Source organism: Delphinapterus leucas, chromosome 1 (genome assembly GCF_059928025.1).
Source record: "Delphinapterus leucas isolate spDelLeu-1000000601 "Yukka" chromosome 1, BTC_Dleu_Yukka2, whole genome shotgun sequence".
NCBI lineage: Eukaryota > Metazoa > Chordata > Mammalia > Artiodactyla > Monodontidae > Delphinapterus > Delphinapterus leucas.
The window spans coordinates 102,041,225-102,063,243 of NC_143129.1; the positions used below are offsets into that span (position 1 = coordinate 102,041,225).

The 22,019-nt window shown below is 38.9% G+C and overlaps 1 protein-coding gene across 6 annotated transcripts in view; it reads right to left on the minus strand.

The window, feature by feature from the left end:
* Positions 1-22,019, minus strand: part of CDC14A (cell division cycle 14A) — a 184,039-nt gene continuing 162,020 nt past the window's right edge. For 5 of the 6 annotated variants that reach the window (XM_089923118.1, XM_022584224.2, XM_022584230.3 and 2 more), the window contains 2 exons: positions 21,507-21,629; positions 15,089-20,799 (listed from right to left, as the gene is read on the minus strand). In XM_089923118.1, the coding sequence (XP_089779244.1) occupies positions 20,349-20,799; positions 21,507-21,629 (574 nt within the window). In that variant the 3' untranslated portion in view covers positions 15,089-20,348. Of the gene's footprint in view, positions 2,297-15,088; positions 20,800-21,506; positions 21,630-22,019 lie in introns of those variants that run through there. The other variant, XM_022584226.2, reaches the window with a different exon arrangement.

The window sequence follows — 22,019 nt, forward strand, 5'->3', positions numbered from 1 at the left end:
TGATATGAACAGTATTTTATTAACAAAAAGGAAAATTATATATAGAGGAAGACAGTAAGAGCCTGACATTACCTGACTCTTGTGAAATTCAAAGTATAAGATTTCTTTGTGCTCACTGTCACGTATTTCAGGAAATGACCACAACCTGGAAAGTCTATAAAAGATAAACTAAAAACCTGCAACAGAGAATTTCAGAAGCTCGTAAGGCACCAACCAGAGTGGATTAAATATAAAATTATAAAAATACTTCAGTACATTGATAACTCCAAATCCAAATTACAAAAGCCAGGGAGAATGTAAATTGCATAAAACTTTTATTATTTATTAGCAGTGTATTATTCTACACTTTAAAATAGAACAAAATATCTTTTTGAAGGTAAACTATTCATAACAAAATACATGTCAAACAATTTTTATTATTGGAGTAGAATCACGTTGCTATATACTTTCTATATTATACACATATACTTCTTGGTTTGTCTATGTATGCACATGTGTATAAATAATTTTAAGACATACCCATGTAGATACATATGACTAAATACACACATAATTATGAAAAATTTACAGTAGTCAATTTTACAATCATTTAGTAGCTGCACATAAATTAGTATTCACAGAACTAAAACTGTCACTATGATTCCCTTTCCCCCACTTCTCAAATATCATCTGAATTACCCTTCACTGATAATTTTGAAAAAATACTATCATTTTCCTATACAATTAACCAATCATTTTTTACAATAACTCATAATAAAATATTTTACTATTTTAGCTTTAGAAAAGGTATACAGTTTAATTCCACTTAGTTTAATTTTTGATTCCTAAAACATACAATTCCTTTTTTTCATCAGTTTAGTGCAATTGTTTGGTACTTCAGTTTTTGAAGGTTAAATTAACGAACCTGAGTCAAACATTCATTCAAATGCCTTTTTTAAAATGTAAAACATAAACAAGATGTTTGATGAAGCATGTATAATAGTCTCAATGTACCCCCTTCTAATAAATATATGATAAATAACTCAATGGTTGAGAGTAAAGCGCTTCATATGAATCCACTGAACTGTCTCTGAGTAGTCCATTCTTAAGCAGCATGGAAAACAAACAGGATCAAAGACTCCCCAACTCCCCAAGGAAAAGAAGCTTACAGGCTTCTGGAGCCTAAATATAAGATTACATTTACGTGAAAGGGCTGTGAAGTACCTAGGAGTCCTTTCATTTTCATGTTAGGTTTCAGATATGCTAGCTTGTGTGTCAGGGGTTTGTGATCTGTTTTAAACTTATCTCCTCTATTAATACATTGAACTACTTAGCAGCATCTTTTTCAGTTTTTTTTCTCTTCATTGATTTAGAACTGGTGCCAGACCATGTGTGAATACAGGCAAAAACCTCGTACCAAAAACCAGAATACTCTAATTGGGTTACGAACTCTTTTGAGAGGAGGAAAGAAAAGCATTTGGACTGTAGAGTCATTTCATAGAGCAAAACCATTCTTTCAGAAGAAATATTCGATGAATTCTGATCTTCAGCTGGATGTTAAATTTTGTTAAAACCCCCAAAGATGCAAAACTAAATGGCTCAGCAACAAAAACAAAGGGAAATGAAATGGTCTAAATAAGCCATATCAAATGACTGTACTCTTGCTAGAGATAAACTCGGATAAACTTAAGTTAGACTGACTTCCCAAAAGAATGAACTGTTCTGCCATATTCATAGTGGGAACAGAAAAATCACTTTCTAAAAACTTTCTCCCTTACTTTTTCTTAATAAAGAGGAATTATTTATTCATTGTAGATAAAACCATACTAAACAAATTCAAAATACAAATTTTTGGTAGCAAACAGGAAGAAAACCTAAGTCAAAATATAGTCTAGTTTTTACATAATTTTATATATTTATAAATTTATCAAAATAGTCTTTTAAAGTTCACAATACATACATAACACTGTACATGTAAATGTAATAACAAATGTATTATGAAATACATTAAAAAATAACCTTTCAAAATACCAAATTCAACATGAAAACTGTCTTAAAAAGGGTTGACATCTTCATAAACATAGTTTCAGTGCATTTATAGTAGTCATTAACCAGAGTTTTCTGGTTTCAAGTCTCATGAAGGTCTTATCTTAGTGCTCTCTTTAATTTAAGGTAAGAAGGCAGAGATATTCTTCTGGCAAAAGCAGCTGCTTTCTCTCTACATTGCTCGTCCAGATGAAGCAATTGTGTCTAAGAGTAGAACAGTTTTCACCGGAGTAGCAAGGCCTTAGTAATGAACATATTCAGACTGAAGGGACTGTGCAGGGGAGAGACATAAACTGAGGTTAAATTCCACCACACACAAAATTTCTTGTACATTATGCAGCTTCTTTCTTCAACACAAGGCAATTTGGGTCTATTATGTAAAAGATAAATGAATAAACTAGAAAAGAATAGAAAAAGATGAGGGAAACGAAGTATTTGCTAAGAATGAGATATTCAATTAGGTAAAGTAATTGCAAGAAAACTTTATATTTTAAAAGGCTTACTAATTTAATACTAGTGATTAAAAATTAAGTATTATTTGGAAATTGGTAGGTAGCACTAAACTTGCTTTTAAGCTTTTGTACAATACTACTGAGTTTTACTCAAAAGTACTAAATGACATTTGTAACTAAATAGAAGATTATTAGAGTATACTTTGAGGAATATATATACTTTTTATTTAATGCAATGCATAGCAAATGAATGTTAATGCTTCTAATGCAGGAGAATTAGCCATCATTTAAATAGATTCCTTAAGGATGTATGGATATAATAAATACCTTATAAATCCTTTCCACTTAGGGGGGACACAAAGCACTTATAGCTTTGAAATCTGATCTTAAGACCCAAAAAGCTTTTGTGTAGAAGAGTCTTGCAGTCATAACATAATAAACAGTGGGCAACTTTCAAGAAAAATAAATAATGCAACATCCCACATCACATTAGATAAGAACATATAAAAGGAGCATGCTTCAGATATGTAATCAGAATGCATTGACAATAGACATAAACCAGGAAAAGATAAAGACAGGTAGAGAAAATCTGCCAAACAGTTATTTTTGAGCAGCAAACAGCAGTTAGAAAGAAGAAACATAAATCAGCCTAAACATTAACAATTTCTCTGCATAATTCTTCTAGTCAAATACCTTAGAAAAATAAAGTTTACTTGATTTGCTACCAAATGCCCTTTTCTCTTCCTCCAATAATTATTTTTCAAATTTATCTGCAGCATTTTATTAATAGGTCATCAATTCTGAGAATGGTCCATTGTATTGATAGTATGGGTATCAGTAAAAAAGAATCTGTCCATTTTGCATATAATTTACAAAAGGATTCAAACTATCTTTGAACAGCTTCAAAATCCCAGTGAACTTTATACCCTATCAACAGCCATTTACTACATAAGTATCTATCAACACCGTGAGTCAAAAGTTATGGTCCTTGCCCTCAAAGGGCAAAAGACCACACTGTCACACAGACATAAAGTGAAAAGACAAAGGTGCCAACATTAAATAATAACATACATAGGGTGACAGTAACATTGTGCACAAGCAAAAGATTAGGCAAGGGGTGGAAAAGGAAGGTCATGGCAGGGAGGTGCGTTCTTGAGGCTGCAAGTTTCAAGGAAGAGGTTAAATGTTAAGAGCAGGAAGAAAAAAAGGAAAAGGTTTGGCAAACTGGCTTTCTCACTATAGCATGTAGTTTATGTCAAGGCTTCAAAACAGGAGAGATGATCAAGACTTAGGGTACTATAATGTAAATATACCTGAACTCACAGAGAGAATAAGAGGTAAAACTCTGAGAAAGTCCAGTGAAACTGGTCCAATGCCTTGAAGCCCATTTAACTTGTGGGACATCAGCTACCATCCTAGCAGTTAGAGCTTGAAAGTGGACTATCATTTTTCTAGGTGCTTTTTCCCAGTTTCTTCTGAAATCTCTGCAGAGAGGGCAGAGCCACGAGGCCTCCCCAGCAGCAAAAATGCCACACATGCATGCTATACACTGGCCAATGCTTTCTTGGGAATATTTTAACTTTCGCTTTTGTTCTAATTAGAAAAGTTATTCATACTAACATAAATTATAAAGCTCCTCTGATTGCTTGAAAATTTACAACAAAGTTGTTTTTGCAAGCACCTCTAAAGTTCCATCAACTCTCAATAAATAGAAATACAGCAAATGAACAGACACTAGACAAGTGACCTTTGTTAAACTAACTTTCTTCCAGGTTAAAGTGTTTTACATTATGCGTCAATATATAGGGGGTAAATATGTGTGTACATGTATTTATTTATTTTATGGAATCATGATACCCACTGAACTAGAAAATGGAAATAGTTTAGAATATTAGACTAAGGATTTCAATCATTCATGTGAAGTATATATTCATTAGTCTCTGGCAGACAGCCTTTCCTTGCACACAGCAGAGGTCAGAAACTCTGGCTGGTGTTTAATCCAGCCTTCAGATTCAGATGACCACAGTCTTTACTGCTTCCTTTGCCACTCACCCAGTTTGCTCACTTACATTGCCTAATTCTCTCTGCAGGTCTCTGTAAACGAATGAAGACATGATTTGGCCAAAGAATGAAACTTCTGTCATGCTGATTAATTCATTCAACAAACAATTATTGAACATCAATAGTATGTATATATTAGGTACTGTGGGATAAAAATATGATACCAAAATTCTCGAAACCAAACATATCCCATGGTTTCTTTATATGGTGTAAAAAAAATTAAAGAAAATAAGAGATCAGTAAAACGGGTTTAGCAAATTATTCCGACATCAGTGTTTTGCAACAAATTAACCCCTTTTCATTTTCAGTCTAAAACAAAAATCTTAATGTAACTGGACTTAGGGAAGAAAGAGAATTGTTAAAATCTACAAGACCTATCATTTTTGAAAAGTATAACTAATATTTTGAGGCCTTTTCACTGGGGAAACAATAGTGACAGAAATTCAGATTTCAGGCACCACGTGTTTATATAATGGGGTTGTACTCAGGGTATCTGGTTCATTTGTTTTCCAAATGTACATGTATCCTAAAGTTATTAATATCCCAGTTATTGGCACTTTTAATTTTTATAGTAAAAATGAAAATGCACTGTGTACTCCATAAACAATATCATTATTGCTATTGATTTTATTATTCAAAAAATAGATTAACTGAAGTACAACTAACTGGAATTTTTGGTACATTAGATATACTACTTAACAGGTCAATTATTCTGTAAAAGATGCTTATTGAATACTTTCTACATACCGGGCACAGTTGTAAACATCTTATATGTATTAACTCATTAAACGCTCTGAACAACTCATTTTACAGATGGGGAAATTGAGGCACAAAGCAGTAAAGTTACTTGCCCAAGATCATGTAACTAGGAAGGAATCTGAACTCCAGCAGTCTGGCTGTAAAGCCCAAACTCTTAGCCACCACAATATAATGCCTCAAGACGCTTCCAGCATTTGTCCTGTGATTCACTACATATTCAAATAAACATTCTCTATCACATGACACAGACAAATAATGAGCAGGGTATGATCCTGAGCAAGCAAAGAAATACTAACATACAAAAGAGAGGGTACTATTTATTACTGCAAAGGAGATATGATTTTTAAATGATTTTCAATAGAACTGAATCCAAAAGAATTTTCAGGAATATTCTATAAGGAAATTTTCTTTATAAGAACACTCATGTTTAAATATTCTGATTAAAGTTTTAATTCTGCTTAGCCAATTTTTTTATCATTGCCATAGAATTGATACCTAATGTATCTGAAAAAAAAAAAAAAAAAAAAACCCCTCAGCAATGACAATGATATGGTTATGAAGGAAGCGAGACCTGAGGTGTAAATATTATTTTACAAAGTAGCACTTATTTATATAACCAAGAGATTTTAATTTCTTTAATAGAAAATTCAAGTTCATGTGGCCATTAGGTTCAACTGGGTCACAGTGAGTTAAGACCAGATCAAGTTTATCACGATCATATGGTATTTTTACAGTATGAACACCCTAAACTAGTAACACAGCAATATTCAGCCTGCAAATGAAGGATAAAATTACCTTACACTGCAGCCCCCAAAATTTTTATGTCAAAATATAAGCTTCCAGCAAGAATTCTTGCTCTGAAAGCAGCTGGATTTGACACAAAACACAGTGTTAGGTAAGGAGATCAAGACAATTTGTTCTGTTCTGGAAATGTGCTACTATCTGTTTTGGCAGATGTAGGTAGTGACATTAAAAATTTAGGTATTCTGGGGGTGTTTCTTTTTTAAACAGCCCAGTTACCTAATCATGGTAGAAAAATGTCTAATAATTATTGATATAAATACTGTACAAATAGTTAATACATAAAACTATAAACTATCAAAAACAGCAAATTGTAAAGAATAATGAAAGTTAAGGTCTTTGCGAGCAAATGAATGCGATAATGTCTTAGTGTTCAAACAACTTGGACCAAAGGACCCTATGATCTGGAGTGTTGGTTTCCTAGTAGGTCAAAATCACCGTGTGCTTTTGTCACACTGACTTTTTCTTTCCTGCATTTCCCCATTTTCCCAAGTCCCTTAGGAAGAAAAAAATAGTCTACTAGTTACCTTGGTTTGAGTTCTAACTACAGAAGCAAAAAGCACCTACAGAGGCAAAAAAGTGATTTGTTTTACACTTTGCTGTACATCTGAAACTAACACAATATTGTAAATTAACTCTACTTCAATTTTTAAAAAGTGATTTGTTTTAATGGCATCACTGATAGTTAAAGGAAAGAAACACATGTTTGGTAATATGGTCTCTTATATATAACTCCAGTGTTTTTAAGTTTTAATGAACAAATGAGGAAAAAATAAACACTGGTGAAAAATAAATTTATCTATAACTGCCTCTATACTCCTGGGTCTTTTATGGCTTTGCAATGGAGTCTCCAGTTGTAACGTTTGTAAGTTAAAAACACACAAAATGCGTGCATTGATACATACTTCCACAAATGTGGTTTCACAATACTACTGAAAGTATTTGCCTCTGCTAACATGATAATACTTCTGCAATAACACCAGGAGAAGCATAGCTGGATAAGGTTTTATTGGCATCATATTAGGTTAAGGTTTGTGATAAAATCAGGTTTGTGATAAAATCAGCTTCAAAAGAGGTATAAGTATTTTTCTACAGTGCTCTCTAAGCATTTCAGGGACCCTAAGATTTAACAATGCAATTTTGGTTAACTAAAATGCTATACAAACTATTCTTTCACCTTCCTGCATAACTTTTAATAGATTCTTTTTTCTAGGGGAACTTAATATGTGCTCTTCAACAATCACAAAGAGCTCAATTGTTAGATGACAGATTGTTGACACTCAATTTGACTCAGCCAACCATTACATGCGTGTTTTCAGTTCATCTGAACACCAAAATTATATTGATGCAAGCTTGGTTGAAATGTATTTTCTTTTATTTTAATAAAGCCACATTTGTAGAAAAAAACAAAACAAAACTCTCAGATTGCTGTATATTAAAGTTAAAGCTGAGAAGTTGTTTGCTTTTTATTAGTGCTTCCTGCGCTTGCAATGATTATGGGCCCCTAATTAGCCCTTTGCTTAACTTTCATGAACCTAGATAGATTATCCAACGTTTAGTTCAATAAATATTTATTAGGTGCTTTCCACACTTTGGAACCTGAGAAAACAAAGATGCCTCTGAGGAGCTTAAAAGCCAGCAGAGGAGAGAGAGAATCACATACAGCTGACTATACTATGAGAGAAACCAGAGGGTGAGAACAAAGTCCCACGAGAGATGAGAAGGACAAGGCTTTCTGCCTGGATGGGTCACAAATGCCTCATCAAAAAGATAACTAGTGAGCCAGGCCAGGAAATAAAAAACCAAGCAGAGACAGGAGGAAAAGCAGAGTAAACTGCTTGTGCTAGGGGCTCAGCACGAGGCAGAACGCCAGTCAGGATGCCGGGTGGAGCTGCTGGAGAAGACAGGGCGGGAGGCACGTGGTCTGATGGGGAAGGGCGCCGAGGGGCAGGCAAGGGATCCAGACCAGACCCTGTGTGCAAAGTGGAGACGATGAATGACTCTTAACACAGGAATGATTTAATCAGCTGTGCCTTAGACATCCAGCGCTGGCAGCAGTACAGAGGAAAGTTTAAAGGCAAGAGATACTGAAGGCAGGGAGGAAATTTAAAATGCTAACCCAGTAGTCCACGAAGACCTCAATGAAGGCAGCAGTGATAAGAATGGAGAAACAAAATACGGACATTTCAAAGGGAAAACTGCTAGGACTTAGTGGCTGGATGTGGCACAGGGAAGGCAGAAGTAACGTCAAAGACCATTCCAAATTTCTAGCTTGGATGATTGGATGTATAAAGATCGCAGTCAGTAAGCCAGGAAACAAAAGGAGGAGTAGACAACTGAAAAAGCATGTATTCTTTTCCAGGACTGCCCACAGGAAGTTAGAAATGCAAGTTCAATGCTCAGGAGATGATTACCCAGAGAGAGAAGCAGACCAGGATCAGAGCCTTAGGAAAAATCATTAAGGGGCGGGTAGAGGAAGACAAACAGGTAACTATTTAATGGGGGGAAAAGGAGAAATGGGAAAATAATATTCCAAAACTCAAGAGACCAAAAATAACAGGAGAAAAGGGTGGCCAACAGAGTCAAATGCTGTAGGAAGACTAAGAAGAGGAAGGACTAACAAGAGATCATCAGATCTGGCTGAAGGAAGTCAATGGCAGCCTGTGCGACAGACTTTCACCATACTGTGGTGCCACCTCCCTTGTCCAAGTTTGTCCATAAAGGAGACACTATGATAGGTGACAGAACTGAGGGGAGAAATTGGTACCACTCTGTACCTGTTCACAGGTGAGGAGACAGGCAAATGGACGGTAAGACACTGAAGATCTAGCAGAGAAAGGATGTGGATAGGGCAACTCCCAGGAACAGTTTGGAAAGAATAGTTCAGGCAGGTAGGGTTACCACTGGAAAACAGTAGGGCTCCTTTTATAAAAAAGGAATAAAAGGACACGTCAGATGCAGATACACTCTGAGGTAGAGAAGAGGACAGTGAAGAGGAATTACTCCTGAAAAATTCTATGTTCTCAGGAGAACTCAGGACCAGGTTAACTAAGGTTGGAGGGGCTGTGTTGATGAAGAGCGTGAAAAAGCTTCGGAACAGCCAATGTGGGGAAGAGAAAGGGAGCCAAATGGGATAAGCAAACTACTTATGAGCACCGAAGGGTCAGGGTAAATTAGAAATTCATTTGAAATGGAGTCAGTTGGCACAGTTGGGATTTTCTCCAGCAGAGCTCAGAAGAGAGAGACTAGAAACAGACATGAGATGGCTGAACTGATCTAATTTGGGAGGCCAGTGATAAAGCGGCTACAGAAAAAAGGTCCAACATTCTCTGAATGTTGGAAAAAGGAAGCAGAAATGACTATGGGGCTACAGAAGGAAGTAAACTGTGAAGGGAAACAGGCAAGGGTCATAAAGAGGTCATGGGGAAGAGTCAGTGGGGGGGGGGCGGTATGTTTGATATGGGCCTTATAGAATTCAAGACATCAGAAGCAATGCTCTAAGCAATAAGAAGATCCATGAAACGGATTTCCAAGTGAATAAAAGCAAAGATCACTGAAGTTAAGGAAGTTTAAAACACAGTAGCTGTGAGACTGAGCAAGTCACTGCCTCTCTGAGTCTTAATTTCTTCATCTGTCAATTACGGATTAAATAAATAAGATGATGCATAAATATTGCACCTGATACAATGTGAGGCACATAGGAGGTGTTCAGTAAATCACTGATGAGGATGATGATATGGATTAGAAAAATGTTACAGTTGTCACACATGCTGGCAGCAGCTTGGTAGCTAAAAAGTAAAGCCAAAGTCCTCAGTACAATGGTATTAGGCGGCAGATGCTTTGGGAGGTAATTAGGTCATGAGAGTAGAGACTTCATGAATGAGATTGGTGTTCCTTTTTTTTTTTAAATTTATTTATTTTACTTATTTATTTTTGGCTGCGTTGGGTCTTCATCGCTGCTCATGGGCTTTCTCTAGTTGCGGCGAGCGAGGGCTACTCCTTGTTGCGGTGTGCGGGCTTCTCATTGCAATGGCTTCTCTTGTTGAGGAGCACGGGCTCTAGGCACATGCGCTTCAGTAGTTGTGGCACGCGGGCTCTAGAGCACAGGCTCAGTAGTTGTGGTGTACAGGCTTAGTTGTTCCACGGCATGTGGGATCTTCCCAGACCAGGGCTAGAACCCATGTCCCCTGCATTGGCAGGTGGATTCTTAACCACTGTGCCACCAGGGAAGCCGCAGGATTGGTATTCTTATAAAAGGGACCCAGAGAGCTCTCTCACTCTCTTACAGCCATGTGAGGATACAATGAGAAGATGGCAGCCTGCAACCCGGAAGAGAGCCCTCACCTGAACCTGACCATGCTGGCACCTGATCTCTGGCTTCCAGCCCCCAGAATGGTGAGAAATAAATTTGTTGTTTATAAGCTGCTAGTCTAGGGTATTTTGTTATAGCAGCTGAGCTCACTAACATACTGGTTTTTTATGTCCTTTCTTTTCATCTAATAACTTTCAATCAGAGACTGAACCTGAGGATGCCAAAGCCCACACAGATGATGAAGTCATTAATATTACGGAACTGAGGGTTTCACAATAGTCTGACCAAGAGAGAGAAATATCTGCTTCTATGGATAAACGGTTCTCTCTCACACATATCAGCCCTGTGAGTTCAGATATTCAACAGCAAACAGCCTGTGTCGTTTACCAAAGACTTCTTCTATCAGGGGCAGATCCAATGACTTTACAAGTAACATGCATGGGACATCTGTGCTTGTTTGCACATGCATGCACACCTGCATGTATGTGTGTCTGTGTGTAATAGGGGGTTGCAATAAAAACATGCCTTTCTGGTTTAAACGCCTTACACACATACAGTAAATTTCAAATTTTTGGAAGAAATAAATGACTTACTCAATATTAGAAAAGACGACAATATGGAATAAATAAACCAATAATCAAATAAGTAAGCAGAGTCCAATGCTAGATACTATGAAGTTAATAAAAGTAAGCTGCCACGGTTTCTAACCTCAAGTTTACCAACCAACTCAGTGGGGATCCAAGGCGTATACCCATGGGAAAGGTGACTCTCAATACGAAACAGAAATGATAAAGGCCAAATGACCAATACAGAGAGGACAAATTAAGAAAAAGTCAAGACTGCTATAGTTGGGTGAGGCCAAGGAAGGCTTCACAGAGGAGGAAGTAGGATTTAGGCTAACTTCTGAAGGGAAGGAGTCTGAAAGCAAAGGTGAACCAGGTTGGGAGCATAGCATGGAAGAAAAGGACGAAGGCCCTTGGAGCAGGGAATATTCAAGTTCCACATAGAAGAAGTAAAAGGATCATGCTCAGGAGTGAAGGGAAATGAATTTGAAATGAGGGTGGGGGGAAGACTCAAAAAGACCCTGAATGGTTAACCCCAGAGACTGAACCTACTTCATGTCAAGATGGAGCTGAAAGTTATGCTCCAAATGACCACTCTGGGTATAAATCAAATATTTTTAAAATGTGAGGAAGAAAAGGCACAACAGGACACAAAAGTAAGATCAACATGTTCATGGCCCAGAAATGAACTAAGACACAGTGGTAGGCCACTGGCTACAGAGCTGGAAACTGGTAGAGGTGGCCAGGTGTCCCATTCCTGGGGGTACACAGGCTAAAAGCTGCTGGCCTGAATCTGAGGCTGGGGTCAGGCTCTCCCACCTGTGAAAGGGGCCAAGGGAAGCCACAAACAATGCCTTGGGCCAGGTTTGTGCACAGCTGCATCCTTGCCTGAGAAGTCAGCCTCCCGAGCTCACCACGGGAGGAGAAGCTGGGACATGAAGAATGTGTTTCTAGACTGGAATACCTAGGGCGTCAAGTGGAGCCAAGAAGAAAGCCAATAGGTGAGGCAGGGAAAACAAAGAGAGAGGGGAGAGAAACAAAAAACTCTCATCCAGAGTGACTCTACAAATGAAAATTCTAAAGCACACAAGGAACGTGAACACCAAGAGAACTGACAAAGTCTGCAATCAGGAGACAAATTCTCACAGGCTGAAGCAACAGGCAAATCACAAAGCAATCTCAAAACAACTTATCATCTGAGATCCTCAAGGTGAGAAAATGAAGAATAGCCATAAAAAGAATAAGAATTTATTAAATGAAATAGGCAGGTCCAATGAGAACAGATGACTATCATAAAGAATGAATTATAAATGCTGGTAATGAAAGCTATGGCTGTGGAAATCAAAAGGTAAATAGGTTAGGGATACATTGCAGAATGGACACAGTTAAAAGAGAATTAGTGAACTGGAAAATAATAGGAGAGAGTCAATCAGAACACAGCCAGAGGGCTTCCCTGGTGGGGCAGCGGTTAAGAATCCGCCTGCCAATGCAGGGGATACAGGTTTGAACCCTGGTCCGGGAAGATCCCACATGCTGTGGAGCAACTAAGCCTGTGCGCCACAACTACTGAAGCCTGCGCGCCTAGAGCCCGTGCTCGGCAATAGGAGAAGCCACCACAATGAGAAGCCCGCCGCACCGCAATGAAGAGTAGCCTCCACTCTCTGCACCTAGAGAAAGCCCGCGCACAGCAACGAAGACCCAATGCAACCAAAAATAAATACATAAACTTTTTTTAAAAAAAGGAACACAGCCAGAGCAATAGGAATTTCAAAACATAAAATAGAAGGCAAGAATACTGAGGACAGATTGAAATGCTCTAACATAAGTCTAGGCGTATTGCAAAAGAAGAGAGTAGGAGGAAAGGCCAAAAAGCATTATCCAGAAAGATAATGGTTGACAATTTTCCATAATTGAAAAAGTCATCAGCCCTTTGACTGAAAGCACACTGAGGCCAAAAAAGGACAAACTATAATGAATCAATATCTAGATATATTATGGTGAAACTGTAGAACTTCAAGGAAAAAGAGAAAAATCTGATAATAATTAGTTTTACTCTTCAACTGAGAAGCTTTGGAAGCAAAGGATAACATTAAGAAACTAGAATTTTAAGCATACTCTGGCAGCAGTACAAAGACAGATTGAAGGACCAGAAAATGATGGCTTAAGATTAACTAAGCCAGAAGATGCCCTCATGGAGCTTTCAATCTAGTGGAAGACAATGGCTTACACATCTTTGTCTTACCTTCCTCCACTAAAACAATACTGAGCTTATGGTAGACACTCATATAAATATTGGATAATTTTTTAATTGGATAAGCCTCTATACATATACAAAAAGCACTTACTGCTGGCCAAAAATAAACTAGAGGAAGATTAAAATAAGATCCTTTTCTATTGATTTAGCATATTGTTGACATTATATAAGAAAAAAAGTATCAAATTAAGTTGAACAACCAAGGCAATAACTCCAATGTATTCGAGATTAAAGGAAGTTCTGTGTTTTAAAGAATCCTTTCAAATGGAGAGTCAAAAACAGCTGTCAGGGGCTTCCCTGGTGGCGCAGTGGTTGAGAGTCCGCCTGCCGATGCAGGGGACACGGGTTCATGCCCCCGTCTGGGAAGATCCCACATGGCACGGAGCGGCTGGGCCCGTGAGCCATGGCCACTGAGCCTGCGCGTCCGGAGCCTGTGCTCCGCAACGGGAGAGGCCACGACAGTGAGAGGCCCGCGTAATGCAAAAAACAAAAAACAGCTGCAGGATTTATATAGCAAATTAATGTAAACCACTATTTAACATTAGAAGCTTGAACAACCTTCAGCTCTATCTGCAAATACCGTGTGTACCTAAATAACTTATATGTAAATTTAGGCATCACCTGAACCGTGCTGACCTCAGAACAATTTGATGCTTTGTCAAGTAACATTCCCAAGTCCCCCTGGGAAGGGAACAGAAGAATACCAATGCTGAAAGAATGACAAAGATGTAGTTCAATACTGAGACCGAGCTCATGTTCTTGATAGTATTAGTATCCCTTAGCTGGAAAATTGCATCAAATTTAAGGCAATGCCACAACAAAGAGGAGAGATGGAAAAACCACAGTAATTTGAACATACAGCAAGGTTAGAAAGCTAGTACTAACCCTATATATTAAATGATATTTAATCCTTTATCAGGACAAGATGATAGTTTTTTAAATGTAGAACAGGCAGAGTGAAAAGACATGACGTTAAATCAGGAAAAGCTATTACATAGCATTGGAAAGTAGGCGCATTTTATTGGGTATGGATGTTCAAACAATCAATAAGTAGTTCATCACTGTCACACTAACATTACTCCGAAGTAAAAATGAAGCATGCTTTAATGCACACACCAATTGCTCAGATTTTCATCAAACTGGTTATTTCAGAAAGCTGGATCTAATAATTTGATCTTATTCCAATTCCTACTTTAAGAACAAATAATACCTTAAAATATATATATTTTCCCCCTAATGCTAGAACACAGAACTTAACCTATTCATAGGCTACCCAGGTTGTTCTGACACTGGTCAAATCTGAGGTGGAAACTCATCCACAGAGTCTTCACAACCAAAGAGCAGACTAACCAGCTGAGTATAAAAATGGTAACGACCACTGGGACAGGGAACTGCATTTAAGGCGATTTCAGCGGTGGCATAAGGAGAACATTAAAGTAGTACACAATATTTCATTTCAATCTTCCTTTCAACTTTAAACCAAATGAGTATTTTTAATACTTTTCTGTGTTTAGAACTGCATTAGAAACCATAAAATAGAAAAGAATTTTATAAAATGTCTACACAAAGAAAGTTTAAAATTTGGAGACTTGCAAATAAAAATTGCATGTATAAAGTCTTGCATGTATAGACAATATGTAAACAAATACAGATGCTTGTGTATGCAAAGCAACACTACATATTGATAAAGTAGTAAATAGTCATCATGAATAGAAACAGAGGTTAAAAAGTAAAACGTTTGGTGGGTTCGATTTCTTGAGAAGCGTTTCAGAGCGTATATGGAAGATAATATGTCTTCTCATAATGAGAAATTAGTGAAGAAGGAAGGGGGCTTCCAAGAAAGAGCTTCCCAAAGGCCAAGAGGTAGGGGAGGAGACCACACTCAGGGTCAAGCAGCGGAAAGCTGGTACAAAGATACAATAAGGAGAACAAAGGACAGAGAGCCTGAAAGCTCAGCAAAGGAATTCAGGATCAATGTTCTAGCATTAGGGGATCACTGGTCACTTTCAAATGACGATGAGATCAGTATCTATTACCTGGCTATGCTCTCAAGCTGGGATCGGCAAACTACAGCCCAGGGGACAAATCCAGCTCACCACCTGTTTCTGTAAATAAAGCTTCATTGGAACACAGCCACACCCTCCATACACATATATAAAAGAGTTGGGACACAGAGCCAAAAATTTACTCTCTGGTCCTTTACAGAAAGAGTTTGTGACCCCAGTTTAATGTATGAATTAAGACTGAGTTAAGAAGATTATCAACAAGGCTAACACAACAAAGAAGATGAGAAAGCAGCAGAATAGAGAAGAATGGGAAAATTCCAAGAGACAATGAATGGCATCACTGACATAACCTGCAACATCACTAAGAGAATATTCTTGAAAATGTTTGAAGATCAATATATGAGTGAATAACAAAGCTTAGTATAAGCTACTACTTAACAATTTTAAAAGTCACAAAAAAGATTTTAATAGGTGATACCCGAAGAAGCTTTCAGAAGAACCTTATTACAGGACTGCTTATCTTATTTATGCTTATATTCCCTACGGGTCAATACGATAAAAGCTTGTTATAAAAGGCTGTTCCCATCAAGCAAAGATTAATTTCTGACACAGAAGTCACAAAAAATTCTTTGTAGCCAACCTGACTATATATGTGTATTTTTATAACAAAGCACATTATTTTACAACTCCTCATGTCAAATGTTGTAAAAAATATGTTTTCTAAGGACCATAATTTTTTTTCAATAGCTAAGTTTCCATTTATAAAAATAAATATATCATTTAAAATTTCATAGTAAAAATATGTTAGAGCTATTGGTCATATATGATTATTTAATAGTATCTATACTACTACGTATGTGCATTGAAACACAGCGTAATTGTTGAAAAGCATAGAATTTACCGAAAGAAACCTGCTGAGGTAGGGTTGGGAGACAGCAGACAGGGCTCAAACTGGTCTCCTGCCTTCAGGGTTTCTAGCAAGAGCTCCCATCCCCATGAATGCCAGGATTATCTTCATCAAATCAGATCTGATCAAGCCACTCCTGCTGACAAGATTCCAGTAGCTCACACTGCACCTCCCAGTTTGGCTTCAGCTTAATTTTCCAGCCTTATCTTTAGGTAACCACCCCTGGCTTTAGCTACACTGGAATACTCACTGCTCTTAAAACAATAATAGCTAAAATTATTGAGCATTATCTACAGGCACTGTGTAAACTATTTCATATGATTTATCTCAATGAATCATCACAACCACCCTATTACAAAGATTATTATCATTACCACATAAGCTTTAAGGCCTCACAGTCACACAAACCCCTTTCAAAGCACACAGTCATATGTTTGTATACAATTTACAAAAATAGTTTGTACTCTTTATCTTAAACAGATCTCACCAAACTGTATAAGTTTCAGGTGCACAAAACCTAAATATGCTCCTGAAAATTATTATTCCCATCTCCTGAGGCTCGGAGAGGTTAAATAACTTGCCAAAGTACTCACCACAAGGAAATGGTAGAGACAGGATTTGAACCCAGGTCTACTCGTCTTTAGAAACTAAGAACTTAACTATAGTACTAAGGCTGTACCTCTGTTCTTGTAGCTCCCATTGTCTGAAATGACCATTCTCCGTCTTCCTATTTTCATCACTAGATTTCTAGAAGGCTCCTATTCATCCTCCAAAGCCCAACTAAAATGTTATGCCTTCTTCATAGCTTTCCCTAACCCTTCTTGGAAAAAAAGGCATATCCTTTAGATATCCCTCTATTTTAAACACATATCACAGCATATCTATGACATGATGTAATCAAAAGAATATGCTTTCTTGGAGTCAAACTGACCCAGGTACAAATTATGGCTCTGCTACATATTTGTGGTACAATCTAAGGCAAAATATTTAAACTCTCAAACCCTCAAGTTATTTACCTTTAAAATGGAAGCAATAATTCTTACCACATTCATTCATTTAAATACCCAGCCATCCATAATATACCCATTCAAGAAATACTTAATGAATGCCTACTACATGCAAGGCACAGAGCATACAACCGTGAAAAACAGACACTGGCCCTGCCGCCACAGCACTTACAGTCTAGCAGAAGATACAGACTAGTGAACAGCTGATTAAAATGCAGAGCGAGAATCTGAGTATTGCAATTAAGACCAAGGCAGGGTGTAGAAGAGCTTATGCGGGAAGCATTGTGACCTAACCCAGACTTGCAGGGTCAGGTAAGGACAATGCCGATGAATAGCAATTCAGTGGTAAGTCTCTTAAAAATAACACAGAGCAAGTATTCAAGACAGATACCGCAAGTAATTTCAATTTAATAAAATACTTCCACCCCACCCACGCTGTAATCACACGTCCCTCATCTCTTAAGATTTGAAAACGCCTCTGAACGTCAGGGAGGGAAAACTGATTTTTTACAGTAGGTGGGTCGGCCAAAATGAAACCTGGTGCATTGCACTGGTCAGTAGAAACCTCAAGACTAACAGAACAGTCCAATTAAAAATAAAATCTGCTTCTCAGAATTCTGTCACAACCATAAGGATTCCTTAACATCTGTTCTTGTTATCTGTGTTAAAGCATTTAATGACAGAACAAGGAAATCATTTCCACATTTTTCTGGGGGCTGAACTGCTGCACAAAGTGAGAAGCAATTGCAGCTTTCAGAAGAGATGCTAATTGCAGCTTTTAAAATATTAGACGCCCTCTAAACACCCAGCAACCCCCGTCCCCTAGGAGTTTCTGGGTCTTTCTTAAAGGTGCGAGGAGGATATTGCCATCTAGACTTCATTTCCTACCTAAGGATTTAAAAACATTTTTGTTGAGTGATTTATTCCTAGTTCTTCAAGGATCATATGTCTCACATCTTCAGAAGCATTGGGAAAAAAGGACCATCTTATTTAGACAAGAAACCTGTAACAATCAGAAAAGCTTCATTGAACCGATAAAGGAAAAAACTCCCAACCTCCTACTTTATTCCCCATAAAATGGGAGTTTCCATCTTAATTTAGACCTTCTGCCAGCGAGCCAGCAGGGGTAGGACTTGGAACCCTCCCTCTCACAGACGTTGTCTAGGCAAAGATGAAGGAGGGAAAATCGGCTACAAGACACCTGGCTATTCTTACTTCCTGGGAGGGTGAGAGGGAGGAAAATGTTGTCTTGATGGCAATTCTATTTATAAATGCTTTTCTTTACAATAAGATGACAAATTTAAGAAGGAGAAGGGCAAGAAGCAGCAGCTGCCCACACAGAGTATTACTTTAAATTTAATTATTGGAAAATCACTGTATTCAGGCCAGGAGAGGGAAAATGTGGAAGGAAACCAAAATCAAGTTATATAAACATGGTGGCTAGGGGACTAACAATCGTCTAAAGGAAGCTCCCATGCTGCCACTAGCAAAGAGGAAAACTGAGATCCAGAACAAGTAGAATGTCATTCTTATCAAGCTACCAATCCTTCTGGTATTGAGCTATAAATGTGGATTACACAAAACCTTTAGCCATGAAATCTACAAGGTATTCATATAATTATCTACCTATATATATAACACTTTTTCTGAAAATGGAGAGACCTGTACTCTGGTCTAAAAAAGAGGCTGACCCACAATCAGTATATGAAAATATTGACTGAACTCAATTCCTGCTGTGAAGTATAATGACTTGTAAAACTAGTTATAAAAATGTATAATAAATACACTTCATTTTCCATCTAATCCCAGTTACTAGGATTTAAGTTTTACTGATACATATGTACCCATAACTTAGTGGGATTAGAGTCAAATTAAGGGATAGAGTGGGCCTAGGCTATAGTCTCTACAGGAATCTAAAATAATGTTGAGAAACATCACTGGGAATAAAATCAGATTGGGGGAAATCATATGTGCCAGAAAGGACTGTGTGTGGATAGAGTGGAAAAAAAACTTTGAAAGAGGCCTGAGGTAGGGATGGGAGTAGTAATGAGTCCAACCAACACACACACACACACGCACACACACACACACACACACACACACACGCTGCATCTTCACATTCACAAGGTGGTTTCTAAACTGCCTTCTAGGGAAAGTGGGTCCCATTAGCTTTTACCGTGGGGTATGGATTTGCTGAGAGGCGGTGAGAGGCACACTGCCACCCGCACTTCTCCTCCCCTCCCCTCCCCTGCAGAGACCCGCTTCTTCCAGGATAATGGCTGAGGAAGTGTTTGAAGAACAGCGGACATGAAGGGGTGCCAGACCACAGCCTTCCCAGAACACCTGGGGCTTGCTTGTGCCTGAGTGGAGTCAATGTTGCATTTTAACATTGACTGACATTGCCTTGATCTGTGGCATCTATTTCTACTTCTCCTTCCTATCTTGTCCTTGTTCTCTCACATCAAAACTCACATTCCCATAGATCTCAATTCCCTTTGAGGCAATCAAAATATGTGATTAAAGTGATTCACGGCGGGGGGGGGGGTGGACCAACAAGATTTTACCCTAATAGGGATTACTGGTCACAAAGGGGGCTTGGTAACCAAAATGAAGAGCTCATGGGTAAAATGTGTTTGGAGATCTTCCATCCTGTCTCTAGAAGAGTGACAGCTAATTTTAAACGTCTTCCTGTTACCCTGCCTTCCCGTCCCCTACATCCCGAGTACCTACCATAAACCTGCCATATAAGCACCCTCCATTTGCCATTTAATAATTCTGGGTCAGCTCCCTGCAGGTGACCTAGTCAAGGGCTTGATGGTTAGTTCTGAGAAGACACTGTTCATTCAACACCTTCCACATTTAAATACTCCAAATTCATCCACTGATAAATGATGTAGAAAAAGCCAGGATAAAAAAAAGCCACTACAACCAAAGCAGATGCTGTCTGTCGTATGACTCGACCCCTGACTTTGCTGAGTGATTCGAAACTTCAGTGAAAAGTAACTGAAGACAACGGTGTCCATGATGAAGGGAATGAAAGCTGCTACCCTTCCTAGAGAAATCACTTTAAAAGGAGTGGGAAAAGGAGAAGAAAAAGAAGGAAGGAAGAAAACTGGGTCGACACTTGGCATTTACTTGAAGAAGAGCCAGCAGAATGTACGTGCAGAGACAGTTTCACAAAGCACAGAGGGAAGGCATCGATCAGAAGGCTTCCTTGGCGCAATTAAATTTCTTTGGTGGCGGCCTCGGCTGGGAAGGCAAGGCACAAAAGTTGTGTTCAGGGTTCTGAGGGCCAAGAGGTGGTGTCTGTGAACTTACAGGGATTGATCGGCTCAGGAATCTCGCTGAGGAAGAAGAAAGGCCGGTGTAGGAGGGCCGCAGGGCGGTGGCGTGATCCTCGGTCTTGGCGCTGTGAGGGCCTGGCTGACTGTTCAGGGCACTCCCACTGCTGCTGTTGCTTCTGCTGTACTGGTTGTTGTTGAGCTCAGGGTAATTTCTGGCAGGCAGCTGGGAGCTGCCATTCAAGAGGCTGGTGAACGGGTTGCCTACGAAACCCACCTTGGAGGGTGAGGCAGTCTTTTTGTTCTCTGGATCGTCTGCTGCAGCGTTCAAGTTCCCTAGAGAACTGGCTAGCCGGGAGTTCATGGAAAAGCTGAACGAAAAACACAGGTGGGGCAGGGGGGGAACATAGACAGCCATGTATACTCACACAGGGTTCACGTTTCTAAAACACATGATTACGACATTAGGGGAATGGGATGAAGACAGTTCTGATCAACGCAACTGGTGACAGAATTGCTCTTGGTGATATTATAATATGTGGCCTTTAGTTACACATGGTAAGTTCCTCTGTCAAAAGTAGTTAGGACTCAAGAAGCTGGCTAGAACAGTTTGACCAGAGATCCTGAAATAGAATATGTGCGGGTTTCTACTTGCCCTGTGGCAGGAAGTAAATGAAAAGGACTATATAAGGGGAGAGTACAAAGCAGACCTAAGTACAAGATTTAACTTCTATATATTCAATCATATGACTACATCAAACATCCCTACCCATTTTAGTTCGGCCCATACACATCAGGGGAGAAATGACTATGTCGTATATTATTAGTCTGCGCCACTGAGCTCTGTTCCCTGGATCATGTTGGGCAAGCTCTGGAAAGGGATGCCGTACAGCATTCCCTCCATGGCCATGTCCCCACAATTCAAGACAGGAACAGAAGCCTAGAGGGTCGCAGTGCTTTTTGTGGTTTCTCCCCTTCCCCCAGTCCCCTCCTCTCACAAACTTCAGCCAAACTCATTGTCTGCTGCTGCCTTCCTTTACCTCCTGCCAGTGCCTCAGAAGGAGGAGAGAAAAATTACCTTCTTACACTGGTGCCTGAGGACAAAGAGCCTCTGTTTATCCTCTTGGCCATCACCGAAGGGGACAAAGCCACTTTTGAGGTCTTCAAAGCAGATGCAGATCCTTGTGGGGAAGAACTCAATCTTTGTGGAGAAAAATGGGCAAAGCGTCACACAAAAGCTGTGTTATCTTAACATTCAGCAATAGACTAGGACAAGATAAACTAATAAACGTTAAAGAGATCATGGCAGGTCCTAGTAACAGTAGCCAACACGGACGCAGCCCTCACTCTGTGCTGAGCGCTCATCTAAGAACCTGACGGACATTAACTCAGCTTCTCCTCACAGCAACCCCACGAGGTAGCGAAGACTGCACTTTGCAAGTGAGCAAATGGAGGCACAAAGGAAAAGCTCCTCGTCCAAAGTCACTCAGCGAGCGAGAGGCAAAGCTGGGATTCAAATCCAGGATCCAAAGTCCTGGGGGTAACTACCATCCTGCCATCCTTGATCACTTCCCTTCCTTGACACTGGCAT